Source organism: Cynara cardunculus (genome assembly GCF_001531365.2).
Source record: "Cynara cardunculus var. scolymus isolate 2C chromosome LG 1, CcrdV1, whole genome shotgun sequence".
Classification (NCBI taxonomy): domain Eukaryota; kingdom Viridiplantae; phylum Streptophyta; class Magnoliopsida; order Asterales; family Asteraceae; genus Cynara; species Cynara cardunculus.
The window spans coordinates 10,359,552-10,379,230 of NC_037528.1; the positions used below are offsets into that span (position 1 = coordinate 10,359,552).

The following is a 19,679-nucleotide window of genomic DNA, read 5'->3' on the forward strand; positions in this document are numbered from 1 at the left end:
TGATTAAAATTACTAACAAAAGACGGGGCTAAAATCATAATTTACTCTAAAGTTTTTTTAATAATATTCTCTAAAATTTAGGAAAATGGTAAGTGGTTACCATACTTACCGGGTAAGCATCTAGGTAAACGGCCTCTAAGTTTCAGTATAAATATGGCACCAAGAGTTTAAAAGACACGTTGTTTTTATGGGTCTCCTGAAGTATATTATGATTATAAGAGTTTAAAGACATGTTGCTTTTATGGGTTTCCTAAGTAAGTATATTATGGTTATTGCAAAAGAATTATTCCCATACAACCAACCAACTAATCCAAATATACCCACACTTTTTTAAACCACCTTTTTTTTTGCACTTCCAAAACTAAACAAAAAACCCAACACCAATCGTTTACGAAACCTTTTCATCATCTCGGCTGCGGTGGAGGAAACGAGTGTATCGACCGTAGCGACTTTTTGGGTGGTGCCACCGGAGGGTTAACCATTGACGATGATGATGGACTCCGGCTAAAGCACATTGTCTGAGATAGGTTAACCATGTCTACCATGGACGGTGTCTGGTACGTCTGTATCTGGCTCGTTATCTCTGTTGAATCACCTCTTGCCGTGGCCCGCTGCCATGAGTGCGAGCTCAACCCCGACAACACATAAGCTCTTCCTGATGCCTCATATACTCTACGACTCGCCATTCTCTCTTTCATTTCCCTCAATTCAGCAACCAAACCAATGCACAACCGATCTCCACCACGAGCCGACACAGACTCCGAAAGCTTTTTGCGGCAATCATCAAGCATCAATGTCGCTGCCGCTAGATTACCATGTTCAGCCGCCATTCGTGCTTCGGCAATGGCACTGGCGGCTCTAAGCCTGTTCCTCTGTCTGTCGACTTCAATTGATACGATTTGTTTACCCACGGTTGTCTCCGGCCTCAAGATTATCACATCTTCATTTCCTCCTGCACTCACCAGCGTCTTATTCACCGGATCCTTGTGAATAACTCTAAATCTCACCAGTGGCATTTCGCTGCCCGATTCCTCCACCGGAATATTCATTGCCACGAGAAAATCTCTCTCTTCTTCAGCGTATAAATCTCCGACTTCAATAAACCCCGATCTTCCATCGGTGTCCATACCAACTTTGTAGCTCCCAGCTTTGATCGATCCAAGCCGCAACACAGGATGAACACACTCGACTTCAACACCTAACTCTTGAACCACAACACTCAAAAGCCCTCCAATACACTGAGCAAAAGCATCTTGTATCACATTCTCCGCTTCTATGAATGAAAACATCCCTCCAGAATGCTCCGAGATAAAGTGCATCGCAGAAGCATCATGATCCATGCCAAAGCCAAATGTGTGAATAGGTATGCCAAGTGCAGCATTGTCGTCTTTCTTGGCTTTCATAGAAGATGGCAAAAGGGTCTGATAATCTGTTTTCGATCCCACTTTTCGAGGACTGATGCTGGTGTATGTGTCCTGCCCGTCTGACAACAATATCATACTGCTCACGGGATTCTTGAACTTCCGGTCAGTCATCACTTTGGCACCCTTTCTGAGGCCCTCAGCTATATTCGTCCCACCATTGGCGACCAATGAATTGATTATCTGTAAAGATTCTTGTTTTCCATTGTCGGTCATACGACGAAGCGGAAACAGGCGACGAGCTGAAGAAGAAAACGCTATCACTGAAAGTCTGTCTAGCGGACCGAGATTTTGTACCACAAAACCCATAGCTTGTTTTAACAAAGCAATCTTTGTACCAGTCATGCTACCACTAATATCAAGCATGGTCACAAGATCTATTGGTGCTCGTGCGTTGTGATTTCCTTTAGCAACAGGTGCTTTGAGATTGATTAAGATGCCAAAATTATCAAAGCATGCTGATCTTGCTACTGCAGACATCTCAGGGTATGTTTTCATTTCTACTCTTCCATCAGAACAGGTATTACCAGAAAAGATTTCTTCAGCTTTCTGGTTGACTAGTTCATCATCATTAAAGACGGGAGGCTCGGGGGCTTGAAACAGTAAAGAAACATTACGATTGGAGTACATTTGCTGTGGAGGCATACCTTGTAGAATCATCCACGAATCATTGTGGGACCATGAACCTGAATTCATACTTGACTTGACATGAGAAGAACCGGAATTCTCTACAGGGATTTCTTTCCATCTTGCACGGCAAACAGGACAGACTCGATTTCCATGTTTTACATTTGATGTAATGCAATGGAAATGGAACGAATGTGAGCATTCTGCAGTGAAGATGGCTTGACCGTTGGTTGATTTCATCGTAGTCAAGCATATTGCACAAATTCGCTGCAATCCAGATAAAAGTTCATATTTAGTGTCATAAACAAAGACCAAACTGTGAAAGAATGTTATTAATCATAATTTCAAATATATACTTTTTTCTCTTGGTTATCTTTCTATAGCAGCGTAACAAACAGAGTGGCTTCCATTTGTAGAGGATTAAACCTTAACAACAGATTAATCCATCATTGAGTTTGTGACCATTTTTCCCGTTTTTAGCTTCTCTTTATTTATGGAATATTTAGGAGTAACTTAGATGGTGGTGAAGCGTACTTAAAATGGATACTGTATGCTAGAAAAGAAAAAGAAAGAAACTTGAAATTACAAATATAAACACTTACCTACAACAATTTTGAATACATTAATAATAATATTGGATTTGAAGTTTCTGATATCATATACAGATGATGCTTTCAATTAAAAATATAGTACAATAAATATTTTATATTGTTGTTAACTGTACATCTAAGAAAACATGTTTCACAAAAAAAACAAATGAATCCCCTATTTAAATCATAACATGACTTTGTTTGCATTACAATATGACTGAATAGTCTCTAGCATTGCCATCATTAGGGTTTTTAGAGACCGTTTGTCGGTCCACTTTAAAAGTGGTTTTGAAGAGTAGCTATTAAATTTCCTCTAATAATTTATCTAATCTAGTCTATCTCTTAAAGGCCTCAAAAGCAGGCTATAGATAAATATACATGTGCTTATAATAAAAAATGTGGAACCCTACTAGTCAACTAGACTATCAACTAAACAAATTCATTAATTCATAGAGATCGGATAAAAATTGAAATCGATACAAGGTCTGTACAAATTTATAATTTAGTTGATGATATTTAAATCAGGCTCAAGTTTTACTGAATTTCTAGTTTTCAGGTTAGAAAGCACCAGATAATTGGATGCTATCAACACAAAATTGTAAAATTGTGATTATGAATAAAATTGTTTTTCATTTACGTTATAGTAAGTAGTATTCAAATTTCTCTTTCAAGCGGATAAAAATAGTTTGTTTCAAGTGAATATTTAAATTGTTTTTCCGTTAAGTTATAGTAAGTAATATTTAAATTAACAGCCACAAATTCATCAATATCGTATAAGAATATCATGTTAAAACAGATCATGCAAATTGTAATCACTTTGGTCTAGTGACTAGATGTCTTTTGGGTGGCTGGCATGTAACCAAACTAAACCAAACACACACATTATGTCCCACTAGGGAGTAGGGGCCCGGGGAGTCAGATGTACGCAAACTTGATACTACCGCCAAAGGGTAGAGCAGTTGTTCCGTTGAAGACCATGGCTTGCAAAAAAGTGTGTAGAGAAGTTTTAGCCAAGACCAAATGCTTCAGAAGGTTTGACAAGAAAAGATTGATGAAATTGAAAAGTATGGAGAAACTTGGGGCAAAAAGGTAAATAGGAGGACAAAATGTGATGTGGGTTATTCTGGGTGATTAAAAAACTCAAAGAACTTTTTAAAGTAAATACCATTAAGCAACAAGTGTTCCCATAAGGCAATAGAAAAAGCATATGCATCATTATATTCAAAAGCAACCACTGTATGAAAAGAATTAGAAATCAATAAGAATAAGCTACAGATCTTCTACTCTTTTCAAAGCCAAACTTTCATCAAATTTATGCTCCATAAGTAAAGTACAAAAGAGTTGATTCAACCATGAAAAGGGAAGAGAGAGATTTTACGTGTAAATCTGAAGGTGTTGACCAGATAAAGCACTTTACCTTCAAGAAGGGGAAGTAAAAAAGATATGAAAAGGATAACTGAACTGTTGATGACTATTACTCCTAGAAACAATCAACTTTAACATCAAATCAATATGGATATATTCAGTTCTTGTGGAAAAACCAATAATTTGATTAAGAAGCTCAATAAGAATATATACAAATATAAATTGTGTGTGAAAATTGTAAAAATAACATATAGCAGTTAAGTTTTTGTTAAATACAAGTTTGAGAAATAAAGTCAAGATCGCCGAAAGGAGAAGAGGATAACCTTAGAGGGGAATTAATTGAGAGTTGAAAACAACATGACAAAATTAATTGAGAGTTGAAAACTACATGACAACAAAAGAACCCATTGTTGTCTCCATCCGGACCATCCCCACCCACTGTATTGTATATAATACATCCATCATCATCAGCATTACCAGCCACTAGCCAAGCATCTCTTTAAGTACAATTAGAAAACGAAAACACAGCCAATTATATTTAATCCTGCTCTTAATTAGAGTCAACCAAAGACCAAAAAGAYATTTTAACTTTTTACCACTAGCAATGAAATGTATCATATGKGTTTTTACTGGAACAGAGTAAAAGYCGATCTTGGTGCACCAAGGTTCTTCGGTGTAGCGAGCATCCCCAAGGGAAGTTTTGTAAGCGGTCTTCCTATTGCATTCCTGCAAACAAGATGTTCAACAGTTGCTCTACAACTCACCCCTCTGAAAGAAGTCAAGAACTCTCTCTTTTCAGTTTCTAATCACATAGTTATTTTTTAGTAATTTGGTAAGTTGTTGAATCTACCAGCAAAGGAATCGATTATACTTTCTGGCATAAATCCCAAGGAGTTCAACTATTCCTAACTTTTCACATCTAAAAACAATCATAAGCCCTCGCTCTGTTCTTCAAAATTCACACCATAACCGGTCACAAAGCATCAGTCAAACAAATATCACAATCATATCAAATAAACTGACAAAGCGAAATAAACAACGAAACTAGATTTACAAGGAATAGTTTATATTAAATAAAATTACCTTGGAGGAGGATTTAATTCCGTACTTTGACATCTGAAGGCCAGAGGAGGAGGGAGTCGGAGTGGTGGGCATTCGATGGACATCTGAACTCCTAGGCGGCGCACGAGAGCGAGAAGACGGCGAGTGCAGTGATTCGTCGTCGTCGTCGGTGGTTTTGGAGACGTAAAGGCATGTATTTAGCCCTAGAGCCAGTTTGACCTTCCTCCATTTGCTTTGACCACCCATAATATGGATTCTTGTTGGAATCAATGATATCCCTGTTGAATATTTATAGAGAGATACAGAGGAATGGGGTGATGATAAAATAAAAGGGGGATTTGTTGACAGATCTTAGGAGAAAAAATTGGTTGCTGTAAAGCAACATTCTTCAAGAAGAGATGAGATGATTCCCCCAAATTGTTGTTCGATGAATATGCGGTTTCCTTAATCTGGATTTTTAGGGCATCTGGAGATGGAAACCGAGAACAAAGAGAAAGGGAGTGGGGAGAGAAACTTGAGGGGTAAAGCTGCTTTGTCCAATCTACTATCTACCCACGAATATCATACAAATTAAATATTTCTCTACCATGCATCTTTCACTATGTTCCAGATATATTATTTGAAATCAGAACCGTATTATATATTTTAATTTTAATGTTTCGTTTTATATTTTGACTTTATAATGTAATTTTATATAGTTTTAATAAAAAAATATTTTTATTTTTTAATAAAATATAAATTTTAAGGTATCATACAAAAATCGATATTAGTATCAAATTAAGTATCTAATAGTTTTCATTTTTTGGTGTAATTTATTTAATTCAATTTTTTTATTGTAATTTAATTTAGATTTGATAACATAATAATTTATTTTTGGTTTAAAAATAATTTAATTTACGTATTCTGTTAGAACTCAATGATTATCTTAACTATATTTTAGATTTTTTATATTTAAAATTAGATGTATCTTGTATTTGATTATATTCATCTGCAGTTAGTTATGCGAATTTCAAAATAAATTTTTAATAATTGTATTTACGCAAAATTTACTTCTAATATTGAATTTTAAGTCATATGCATTAATAAACAGTCTTTCAAGCATAAACGATGGTTTTTAAAAGTTTTTGTCAAATGTTGACTACATATTAATAGAGAGACTTTGTTGTTTACCGATTAATTATTACAAATTTTATTAACCGAGGTATTTTTGTCTATTTTATATATTGGTATTGCATTACAATTGTTTTTGCATTTGCTAAATCACAAGTGTTCATGTTTGAACTCTCCTGTGTGTCACAAAACTGAATCTTGCGACAAAAAGAAAACATATATGAACTTTAAATAAAAAATATTTTTTTACCTATAAACTTTGTGGTTTCACCTATGAACTTGGTATAATTCTGGAACAATCAAAGTTCATACACAAACCAACATTATGAATTTTAAACAAAATCATTGTTTCATCCATAAACTTTGTTACAACTATCTTAATTATCATATTCACTTTCTGGTTTTCACCTATAAACTTTGATAAAATTTTGGAACAACCTAAGTTCATACACCATTACAACAAAATTGGATTTATAGGACGTCACCGATTCCAAAGTGTCCTAATAAACTATTCTATATGACTCGTTTTAGAGGATCAAAAAGTAAATGGTTATATCTAAATGCGTTGTAATAAGTTTATATAATACTTTTGGACGTCTTAACAAGTTTTTATGACACTCTTAATACAAAGCGATGTATTAACTATTTTATATGATAGTATTTGAAAAATTGTCAAACAAGTGTCCTATAAAAATATGAGTTTGTAGGACACTTTTGAAATAGTTGATGAGACGCTTTGTATGAAAGTGTCATAAAAAAATTTGTTAAGACGTCAAAAAACATTCTATAAACTTATTACAACGTCTTTAGATAGAACAATTTACTTTTTGGTCCTCTAAATTAAGTTCTATAAAACAGTATATTATGACACTTTGAAATTAATAGTTTCATATAAATCAAATTTTGCTATAATGCAAAAAAAAAAATATAATTCTTAAAATAACCAAATATAAGGTATAAATTGAAATAAAAATTGAATCTAATGGATAAAGCAAAGCAATTTAATTTAAAAATAACTGAATTCGTCTTAAAAATAAAACACAATTTGTTTTCAAAACTCCCCTTCATTTAGTTTCATTTTATTTTTTTACTTTTCATCATATTATAATCTCCAATTTAATTATAACCGTTGATTAAAAAAACGAACGACTCAGATAAGGTTGTAAAGTTAATACTAATTAATATGTTAACAAATAGTTACACACACTCTCACATACACACACACACATGTATATACATATATATATATATATATATATATATATAAGTCAAGGATCGTGTGAGAATGAGAGTTAATGTGATAAACATAAGAAATGATATAGACTCTTGATCACCTTTGATCTCAAACCCGTCCATGAATCGGAATTGATGTGGTGCATCTCATATTCTCATTGCATCTCGTCTCGGTGTATCTCATCCTAATGTGCATTTGAGGATGAGGATTCATTCTTACATTTCTCACTTTTACTCTCATTCTCACTGTATGTATGTATGTATGTATGTATGTATGTATGTATGTATGTATGTATGTATGTATGTATGTATGTATGTATGTATGTATGTATGTATGTATGTATGGAAACTTTAAACAAGATTATCTTCATCTAACGAAAACACACAAAAACATATTTATTATACGTGACTGACCGTGATAAATAGGTGTTCTTGTATTTTTCCTAAAATAAAAGTGTTATTGTTTAAACTTTTCCCAACGGTGAGGGAGGAGTAAAGAATGGGAGCGATGCCATTGCGTTCGAGAGATTTGAATGGTATGCGGCTTGAGAACGGTAAAACTTTTTTTAAGTTTTTTACTTCAAAACCTTTTTAGCCAGTTACATGTAGTTATTTGGGGTTAAAAATATATAGGTAACCAAGTTCTAAATGTTCGATGATATATATATATATATTTTTTTTTAAATTATTCATATACTTAATATTTAAAATGTGAATGTTTAATGGTTTATTTAAAAAGTATTAAAAACTTAATAAATCAAAATAATTTTCTTTTAAGTTTCCTGAATTTTTTAATAAATTTAATATTATTAGTTTGGATGACATACAGGAAAGACGAGAGATTAGGTGGTATTTTGCGGCTTGGTGGATTTGACCTTTCGATTAATTGTTTGATTACAATTTTTTAAAGATATGTTTGTATGATCGTAATATATATAGCAAAAATATGTTTTCAAAGTTGACCTATGCTTCTATTTGTCTCGTCATCTACCTACTGGGGTTTTCTTCATACTTTAAATATACATGCGTGTGTGTGTGAACATTATATACCCTTTTTATATCTAATATCATTGATGTGGAGTTTTTGATGATAAGTGTATTACATTTGTTTTTTGTAATTAATGTTGGATAACATATAGCAGTTCAACATGGTAGATAAATTTCAATCAATCAACTTTTTTTTTTGAAAATAGGAATGTAGCTTTGGTAAATTTTATTGATAACAAACCAATCATACACCAACAACTCGGTACTACCACTCAGACACATGACCACTGACCAAGTGGTTAGTAGCAATAACGACAATGAAGAGAGTTATAAAGATGATGACGACCATAACATGCATTGACATGGCGTCTTGTTTGAATAATCAATGTCTCTCTACCATCTTTAGCATATCCACCAATAGCAGTGGCATGCAGGATTATGTTATGATATATGGCTATGTTACTGAATGTTGTTAAGAGTCTATTAAAGTGAAATTGTAAATCACATTTTGCTTGAATGGTATCTCAGTATATATAGCAAGCACAATATAAATGTTGGAATTATACGCAAAAAACAGTAAGTTATGATATAATTATAAAATGTAGCAAAAATGTTAGTGGAGGGTAAAGAACACAGTGATGGAAAATATTTTTTAGTTTGGCATTGTTGATGTATTACATCCATTACTTCAACAACAATGTTTGATGAGTAATCAACGTCCTTATATGTAACATCTTGAGCTAACTGTATCCGATAGTGTTTGTTTTATTCATATTTGGACTCACGGCTTTAAAACGTGTCTAATAGATAAGGTATCTAGTCCTTTACAGAGCAACCTTTGTTCCCCTTCCCAACTGATGTGAGGTCTTATAATCTACCCCCATGGGATCCCAACGTCCTCTTTGGCACACTAGTCTGGTTTCCGATTCTGATATCATCTGTAACATCTTAGACTAATCGTACCAGATATTGTTCATTTAGTCAACACATGAACTCACAGTTTTAAATCGTGTCGTGGTAGAAGAAACATTCATCCCTTTGTTGTAATAATCCATGGACCATTTTGGTAAACAAATAATGATAAAAGGGTGGGGTTGGAAAGCCAGTAGCTCATATTCTTACTATTTCAATCCTAAATCACTTTCACAAATGCCCCTAAATCACGTTAAATAACACATTGTATACGATATTAATTTCCGTCTTCATTTCTAAGGTTACGTCACTTTTTTTATTAAGTGTATCATCATGTCCTCTTGAAAATTATCATGTTGTTGATCATTAACTTTTTCCAAAAGTATAAGTTTTTCCTCTTGATGTGTTTGTGTTCTATAATTTGCTTTTAGTTATTTATTTGGTTATTGTTACTCGAAATCCTAGATGCATAAGAAAGCTAAATAAGATACATAGTTAATTTTGATTTGCAAAACATTATATCTGATACTAGGAGTTCTAGATACATAAGAAAATGAAATCAAAATCGAGAAAAATAACATAGAACAATCAATATCAAATACTAAATTAGTAAATATCGGAATTTTTTTTATGAAATCAACCAAAAAACCCAAAAAGTTCCATGTAACGGTGTAATTAAGTTAAAAACACGTCGGACGTAAGACATAATTTTGTGTTTTGTTTATCACGTCAAGGTAGATTCAATTTGAAAAAAAAAATATTATTCCCAAAATCGACCATAATTGATTTTTCCTCTGGTCAAACCGCATCGACTTTTCCTTCCAATCAAACCCGTAACTTTGTGTGTCTTTGATACAGCATAAAAGTACACACCGTCTATACTATATTATAAAGCATTTGACTTTTTATTATTAACTCTTTGAAATTTTAAAATACAAGTAGTAATTTTCAAATACAAACCAATTTGAATATTTAACATTTTATAATACTCCTAGTTTGCCTTTTTTAGGGGTGTAAATAATAAATAACCAATCCACGTTCTCTCAATTGAAAATTGATAAGCAACTAAAAATTTTATAATACCCTTGGTTTGCCCATTTTAGATTATATTAAAACATTTTTAAATAAAAAATAAAGGTTGAGTTTTTTTTCTATTAAATTTAAATATTGTATAAAATGAATAATTTGCTGAGAACTCTCACATTCTCTCATTGACACAAAAATCATAAAAAGAAAATTAAAAATAGAATCAAATTTATGTTACTTAAGCGTTTAGAATTGTAGTTTTAGAAAATAAAAAAAGGAACAAAAAAAGTGAAGATGCATGTGATTATTGGCGTTGGTTGTGTAGATATTGGATGTTAACGAAGAAGTGGGGTTGGGTGTTCCTGGTCAACATCATTGGGATGTCATGCTTTGACCTTTGGATGCGAGTGATCCAATGCCGGTTTTCATCCCATTTTTATGTCCACCCATTCTTCATTCCATATCATTATGGAATTGTTTACTCTAAAAAGATTTTATATGATTCCAAAAAATATCTAACCAATCTCTCTCTCTCTCTCTCTTACTATATATATATATAGAGAGAGAGAGACTTCAACAACAACATTTATTAAATAAAAGAATACAGAAATACTTAAACTATGTGTAAAATTACATGTGATTTTACATCAATGGTTAACATAAAGGTATGCTTGCGACATGACCCGCAATCTTTGGTTGCAACCAAAGTCGTGGTTTAGTATAAAATCACATATGACTCGACTGTTTTTATTTTATATATTTTATTTGATTATTGTTTTTGTATGAACTTGATATATATACACACACAAGAGTATATCTAAAATTTTAGTTTATAAGATGAATAAATCTATATGAAAAAAATAAAAATTATACGTATTTATGTGACGATATTGATGGGATTAAATTAATAATAAATTAAAATAAGCTCAAATTAGATATTATATAAAATACTAGATATGTTGTTATATACACATTGGTAAAATTGAAATACTAATAAAGATAATGTAGGTGACACATATCTATACTATATTATAAAACATTTGATAAAAACTTTTAAGATTAACTTTTTAAGCATTATGTACTGCTATATAATGCTAATTACTTAATTTTCAAATTTACAATCTCTCAATGCTTGTGTACAACTTATTGAAACACCTAAACGAGGTTTAGATAACCTCAATCTTCCATCAAGAGCTAACATTCATCCATGTTCCATATTCTGACATCTATCGATTTCAACAGATTTAAAGATGGGTATACATATGATTTGATACTAAAATCGATCCATTTTTTCTCTCAAAATCTTATGATATTTTCAAATTTATATTTTATTCAATAAATTAAAACATTATCGTTTTTCCAGCATCATATAAAATCGTATTATAACATCGATAGAGACAGAGTAAAACGAAATATTAAAATCAAGTTATATCTCGCTGTATTGCACGAGTACCCTTCTAATAATATAAAATGTAGAAAATATATCTTTATATTCTTACGGTAACCATACAAATTTGAAACAATTATTGAAATAAAATAATTATGTAATTAATTAATCGGTATTGTTATGACCTGTCTTCATAACATATAAATAAATAAGATTTAATGTGTCACTTTAATACATGGCCAAATTTTTATTTATAAACATGCGTGTACTTGTGGGTTTTGCATAGGTTTTTCTTAAAAAATATACTAAAATGATTGGGTTGGTGTTATATTAAGAGTGAAGCACAAGGTTTTGAAGGCTTAAAAATTAAGAGAGAATAAAAATAAAAGATGATGCTTATACAATTTAAATACCATTTTTTCTATGAAATGATTATCTTAATTTTATTTATTTTATAATTTCTAATAATAGTTAATGATTTATTTTGAATATTTGAATTATACGTTAAAAACTCTTTTATGATGTCACGTGTTTGGTATATCTTTGTCTATTTTAAGCAATTAAAAATTGTTTTTTCTTCTTATATTAAATAAGTAATATAGTCTTTAATTTTCCTTTGACAACTAGCAAATGACAATTATGTCCTTGCTAAAATTGAACACTTATATTAACTAAATCACTAACACTTAGTATTAGCACCTCTTTTTCTATTTATACTTTAATACTTTTTTTCTTTCTTTTTAATTGTTGACTTTTTCCAAAATTTAGAAAGACGATAACTTCTTTGACTGAATTTGTCTTAAATGAGGATACTTTGGATGACACTAGTAACATTTATTAATTACTTAATTTGTTAAATTTATTTTTAAAATGCTACGATCTATTTAAAAGTATTTATTGAATTAGATTCGGATCGAATTATAATTAGATTATAAAAGAAAGCAAAAAAAAAATAGTAATCAATTTAAATCATTCAATTTAAAATTGGGTTTTTGAACAAAATACAAATTTGAAGTTACACACACACACACATATATATATATATATATAGAGAGAGAGAGGGGGGGTTTGGTGTAATAGTCTGACTATTATTTTGATTATATATATATATATATATATGTGTGTAATATATATATTTGAGTGTGGTAAATTAAAATTATATTTTAATTAAATATAAAAGGGGGAGGTCGGCTAGAGGAGCCGCCTACCACCCCTCTTTCTTCTTGTATGCATACATATAGTTTAGTGAAGGAAAAGGTATACACACACATTCCATATTTAGAAAGTTTTCTCTCTGAAAAAATCAAGAGATTTGCACAGGAAGAAGAAGGTTTTCAAAAGCTTTGATTCTCAATTCAAAAAGGTGAGTGTATAAAAAACTTTGGATATGAATTGCTTACATACAGTTTGATAAACATTTTGAACTGGTTTTCATGAATTTTGTTACATTTTATGAGAAGTTCTTGTTTAAACCGTTTAAGAGTTGTCCGGATTGTAATCCGGACAATTAAACCACTTGTGCCCTGTCCGGATATTAACTAAACCGGCCAAGAGGTGACCGGTGTATCATCTAAACCGGCCAAGAGGTGACCGGATATCATCTAAACCGGCCATGTGGTGATCGGTTTATTTCTAAACCGCTTGTGTCAAAAAGGTTCAAGTCTATAAACCGGCTAAGGGGTGACCGGTATACTCTAAACCGGTCAAAAGGCTAAATGATGTATTATCCGGTATACTCTAAACCGGATAAAGGGTGAACGGTGTATCGTCCAGTTTACTCTAAACCGGACAACGTTATATTTGAAGTATTGTCTGGACTTGTAATCCGGACAAGGGAGTTGGTTTATTTTCAAAGTGATTTGACCGGACTTCTAATCCGGATGATTTGACCGGACTTCTAAACCGGATGAAAAGAATGTTTTTGGGAAATATTTTTAGAGTGATATAATGGCAGTGTAACTGCGTGTGAGATGGCGGTATAACCGCGAGAGTGATATAATGGCGGTGTAACCGCGAGAGTGATATAATAGCAGTGTAACTGCGTGTGAGATGGCGGTGTAACTGTGAGAGTGATATAATGGTAGTGTAACTGCGTGTGAGATGGCGGTGTAACCGCGAGAGTGATATAATGGCGGTGTAATCGCGAGAGTGATATAATGGCGGTGTAACCACATGTGAGATGGCGGTGTAACCGCGAGAGTGATATAATGGCGGTGTAACCGCATGTGAGATGGCGGTGTAACCGCGAGAGTGATATAATGGCGGTGTAACCGCGAAAGTGATATGATGGCAGTGTAACTGCGTGTGAGATGACGGTGTAACCGCGAGAAACATAAATATATTTATGTTTCAGAACAGGTTTGATTCTAAACTGATTGTTTGGAATGTATATTGTTGAATGAGATTATACACTCACTAGACCTTATGGTCTAACGCTCAAATGTTGGACTAACCTGTTTTGCAGGTCAGCGTACTCTGAAAGATAAAGGCAAGAGAAAAGTCGGAATGATGATATTAGTTTGTGTGCATATGTATTAAAGATACATTTTGATAGTTCATGTTTTGTAATAATACTATTTTGAGTATTATGAGTATGATTATGTGAATTATATGTAATGGGAATGTGAGGGTTGTTACAGTTGGTTATTATACAACCCTTGACATTTGTGCAACCAATACAACTCAATCTCAACCGTCCATTTCATGTAATTTCATAGAAGTTTTGATTGTTTCCTAATATAAAGTATTGATCATAATTAATAAACCATATTCATTTTCCATAAAATATTCAAATCATAATAAATGAACTCTCATCATTTCCATAAATATCTCAATTTATTKGGTTGCATTGGTTGTACAAATGCAACATGTTGTATTTGAAACAAACTCTATATATATATAGTTGGTTTGAGATAAAAATAGTAGTTATGATGAGAAGAGTAAGAAGGGATTGCTAACACTTTGATCAATCATAATTGAAAATACCTGACTAATCTAATTCATGGGTTATAGTGGGACTTAATCTGAATCGTTAGATCAATAGATCAACACTAATTACAAGTGATCAAGTGTCTAAATCTCTTTTTACATTTCTCATCTTAACTCGTATTTTTACACGATCATTCGTCTCTCTCTCTCTCTCTCTCTCTCTCTATATATATATATATATATACACACACACACATGTGTGTGTGTGTGTGTGTGATGTACAATAAAATATTGGACAAAAACTACTAAAAACAACTTATTAATGCATAACTTTTAAAAATTCAAGTTTACATACAATTTCTGAAGTTTCATATTTGAATTTCATAAAACCATAAATATGTTCAAATACAAGATACACATTAAGTCCTACTGACATAATATAAATACTCCATGAATTCCATATTTCATTTCTCAGTAAATCTTGAATTAGTTTTGAATCAAATTTACATCTTATTGTATTGCATGTGTACACTAAACAATATTGTTTCATATTTGAAAAAAAAGGCTTATAGTGTTGAATCTATATTGGCGTGAACTGAATCGAATCGCCAGACCAAACCGATAACCATATTTTAAAAATATAACGAACAAAAATGGACTTAAAAAAAATCTAGAACCAAGAATCAAACAAAATATTGTTGACACATATTCATATTCAAGTATTTGATTTTATTGGTCGAGACCAATTTCGTATTAGAAGTTCAGTTTAGTTATTGGTAATTTTCAGATATTGACATTTTTCTCTTTGAAATATTATCATACTAGAAAAACCCACTCAACAATTATAAATGTTCACATCTCTATTACACTGTAAAAATTGTTAAAATGACATTAGCAATCACAATTATTATAACAAGTATTTATAATTACCAAATTTATAACTTCTTATATGAATATTCGTATATGACATTTTTTTTATTAACCTGGATATCCAACCTGCTATGCGAGCCGATTAATCTCGGGGCGACCACCTGTTTTGCAGATAGCCCGGAGTCACCGCATTTGAACCTGTGGTCACAAAGGGAGTTTTATTCCTTTTTGGATTTAAATGTGAGACGACCTGATACTTTTGACCTTTTGAGCCAAGCTCAAACCAATCAGGCACCACTCTTGTGGTTCGTATATGACATTTTTGTATCAGTATAATCTATAACGGGTATCTTTCAGTTTCGAAAAAAGTTAGGTTAAATAATTTAAATCAATCTACAGGTTTAACATAATTTTTTCAATTTAAAACAGAAATATGTTGTTTAAAATTTAAAAAGTCAAAATAATAAGATTAAGAGTAAACTACAAATTGGTCCATATGGTTTTCATTCATGAAATTTCAAAATTATAAGATGACCATCATGATTTGTTAAAATATCTATCATTTTTTTTACTTTTATTTGATCAAAAATCACAGAGACCAAAATCATAAAATCGATTTTGATTGGATAAAAGACAAACACATCAATAAAATGACGAAAATGTATATCACTTAGCATAATTTCGAAACCTATTCTCATTGATTAGGGCGCTCAGCGAGTGGCCCCTTTCACTCTTCCATGGACTGATACATGTACCGAATGCTTATACGGGAAAGTTGATTCCTGGATGTCGAGGCTTTCTCTTTCGTCGAGCTCCGAGCTTGTGGTCCTCCTTTGAGTTTGGGTTCAATTGGATTTAACAGTGGTTAGAGAGAATGCTCAAATCTAAATGTTTTTACAGACAAACCATAATAATCATCTTATAATTAAAAAAAAATATTATTTTCAAGAAACCACTTACCACTTAAACTAAGATTGTAGTTTACTCTAAGATTAATTAAAATAAAAAGAAGTAGTTTAGAAAATAATAAAATGAGAATAAAAGCAGATTCAATAATTAAGCATTTTTATTATGAGCCCTCTATGTTGACTTGTCCCAGAAAGTGTGGCAGATCAAGGGACAAGCAACCCCACTCCACTCCAGCCTACACAATCCCTTTCTAACACAATAATTTTTTATTTTTTTATAATAAATAATGTTTATATCGGGTTGCTCACCGCTCCATTAAATCTTCTGCTCTGTAATCTATAATATATTATAAATTATTTGATTAAAACTCTTAAAAATTATTTTTTTTATGTATGAAAAACTGTGTATTATTGCATATTATTTAAAATTTAAGATTACATGTAAATTATATATAAGTACAATTTATTAATGTTTCATTTTTTAATTCGTATAATAAAATGTAGATAAACATATCAAATACAAGAATAACATATCATTTTAAATATAAAAAATCTAAAATATAACTAGAATAACAGGGGAATTCTAACATAATCATTATTTTTATAAAAGCCAAAAATAAATTGCTTCATTATTTGACCTAAATAAAATTTGAATTAAAGAAATTGTACAAAAAATCAGAGAACTTTTAAATAGTTAATTTGATATTAATATCGATATATTTTTTTCAAATTTATTTTTATTCAAAAGTAAAAACATTATTTTTCTCATAACCGTATTATATCAACAGAGACAAAAAATAGAACAAAACATTAAAATGAAGATGTATCTCGCTGTATTACGCGAGTACCATTCTAGTATCATATAAAACTTTTATTTTAAACTACAAGGGTGGTGCCTGATTGGTTTGAGTTTGGCTCAAAAGTATTAAGAGGTCCGAGGTTCAAATCCAAGGAGGAATAAAAATCTTATTGTGGCCACGGAGGTTCAAATGTGGTGACTTCGAGCTATCTGCAAAGCAGGTGGTCGTTTTGGTAGTCGGCTCGCATAGCGGGTTGAATATATAGGTTAATCAATATATATATATATATAATTTTGTTATAAATATGCTCTCTTTAATTATTTTCTTTTATTTGTTTTAGGAGGTCATGTGTGATGTACTTAAGTTTTAACTTTTGCATAACCTAATTTAAATCAAGTAGGGGTGGGTACATGACAACTATGAAGTTGGGACCATTACCTCATCTTCTTTTTGGACCTTATACTCATTTATATTTCTTTCTTTTTTTAATAATTATCTATTAATCTATATTCATGTAATGCATTTAAGCTTTGAGCAACAGACTGATATAATAACTTAACCTGATTAAAAATTCATGATATCTTTGGGATGCCTGAGAGGTCACAAACAGCTCCCCTCAGGTCTGACTCGTTATCTGAATGATAAAATGATCGATTTTGATATCGTCTTGAAATCCAAACAAGAGATTAGTCTTATTAGTTTAATGTAATTATAAAATTGTATTGTGTTTTAATACTGAATATAATATATAAAATATAATTGCAAAAAAGGAAAAGGAAAAGGTAGGTTTGAATGTGATAAAAGGAAGAATTGAAGGCCACACCATGTGGTGAACACTTTGAATGCTCAACCAATTGCTACTTAGAGTTATGGAGATTTTGGAAGTGGGAATTCCTTTATATACATACTGCTCTCTCTTTTGTTATGTGAAATTTAAAATTAATATGAATATATTTAAAATTATTAAAAACTTATGGTTTATAAAACATAAACTTAATTTGTGTCAAAACTATGCCAAATCTCTCTCTCTCTCTCTATATATATATATATGAATGAGTTTATTTGTTAATCTAATATATGGTGTTAACTTTGTGAATTAATTTCATTCGTTGATCTTTGAAATTTATGGTTGAGATCGTCATGACATAAAATTTAATTAATTGCACAAAGAGACAAGGTAACACAAGTGAATAATATTTACAAGGATATTAAAAAAAAAGATTTTAATGATATGAGATTTAACTTGTTCACTCATGAACACCCCACATCACACCACACCACACCACACCACACCACGAGAGTGGAAATCATAATGATGTGATGGTAGTTGTGAGTATTGATGGTATTTTTTCAACTTTTGGGTGGTCAAATTAGAAACTGTATGATGGTCAAATGCTTAAACAACACAAATAATATATGTCCCTCTTCATCTACTCTTTTAATTTTTTTTGTCACATACCTGGGCCCATTTGTATATATCTTAGACTAATTTTAAAGTCTTAAAAGAACTGCAAGAAAAATTCATTTGTTTTATACAACTTGAATAGATGATCTTTGAAAAATATTCAAAAAAGACTAAACATTATTGTCAGTTAAACTAATCTCACAAGATTTACTCTAAATTTTAATTGTACATTAAATGATTAAAATCTGTAGTATAAGAAAGCTTAAATGATGGAAATGGAAGTTACCAATTTGAAGCGATCAATACTTTCTCTTTTTATAATTGGAAATTGATGTTACCAGTAAAACTCTGATTTATAGAAAAATTAACATGATCTGAGACGAAATGTAATAATATCAAATGACTCGAACTTTGATATTTTATTTATAATAAAAGCATTTAAATTGTTTTTGTTAACTTTGATCGAATACTATAGAATAAAGTATCAAATGTCGATATTTAAATTACAAACCAATTAAAATAGATAATATTAGTTATTAATATTATAAAGAGAGTGATGATGATATTGTTGATTTCTATTTTGTAATTGAAGACTAATTATTTTAATCATATTGGATAAGTATGCAAAATGTGGTATCAATAAAAAGTTCTTGAAATATATTTAATATGACCATTTGGACTAATGTATAAAATATTATTGATTGAAGGAAAGGCCATAATCTAAATAAAAACTTAACTATATAAAAATCTATATCTATATCTATATCTATATCTATAATATATTATAAAATATTTAATAAAAATTCTTAAAAACCATCTTTTATACATGAAATACTGTTTATTGATGTATATTACTTAAAATTCAAAATTTCAAGCAAATTGTACGTAAAAACAACTTATTAAGCTTCATGTTTGAATTTGTGTAATTAACTGTAGATAAATATAATCAAATACAAAATAAAATTCTTATTTTAAATATAAAATCTAAAATATAATTAGAATAATTATTGAGTTCTAATAAAATACTTAGTTACTATCTTTATAAACA

The 19,679-nt window shown here is 30.8% G+C and overlaps 1 protein-coding gene across 2 annotated transcripts; it reads right to left on the minus strand.

Annotated features, from left to right (window-relative positions):
- Positions 1–243: 243 nt before the first annotated feature.
- On the minus strand, positions 244–5,597 carry LOC112529801 (probable E3 ubiquitin-protein ligase EDA40). 2 transcript variants are annotated; one of them, XM_025141217.1, is made up of 3 exons: positions 5,087–5,597; positions 2,069–2,315; positions 244–1,978 (listed from the first exon to the last, which is right to left on the minus strand). In XM_025141217.1, exons 1-3 carry the CDS (start codon positions 5,309–5,311, stop codon positions 405–407), a joined length of 2,046 nt encoding a protein of 681 aa, XP_024996985.1. In that variant the 5' UTR covers positions 5,312–5,597; the 3' UTR covers positions 244–404. The 2 variants fall into 2 exon arrangements, with proteins under 2 accessions (XP_024996985.1, XP_024996978.1); XM_025141210.1 differs by having other exon boundaries at positions 244–2,315.
- Positions 5,598–19,679: the final 14,082 nt, after the last annotated feature.

Coding starts and splice junctions, on each gene's coding strand:
- LOC112529801 (XM_025141210.1), bottom strand. CDS start 5,311: ATGGGTGGTCAAAGCAAATGGAGGAAGGTCAAACTGGCTCTAGGGCTA. Junction 2,316..5,086: donor GAATTAAATCCTCCTCCAAG/GTAATTTTATTT, acceptor TCTGGATTGCAG/CGAATTTGTGCAATATGCTT.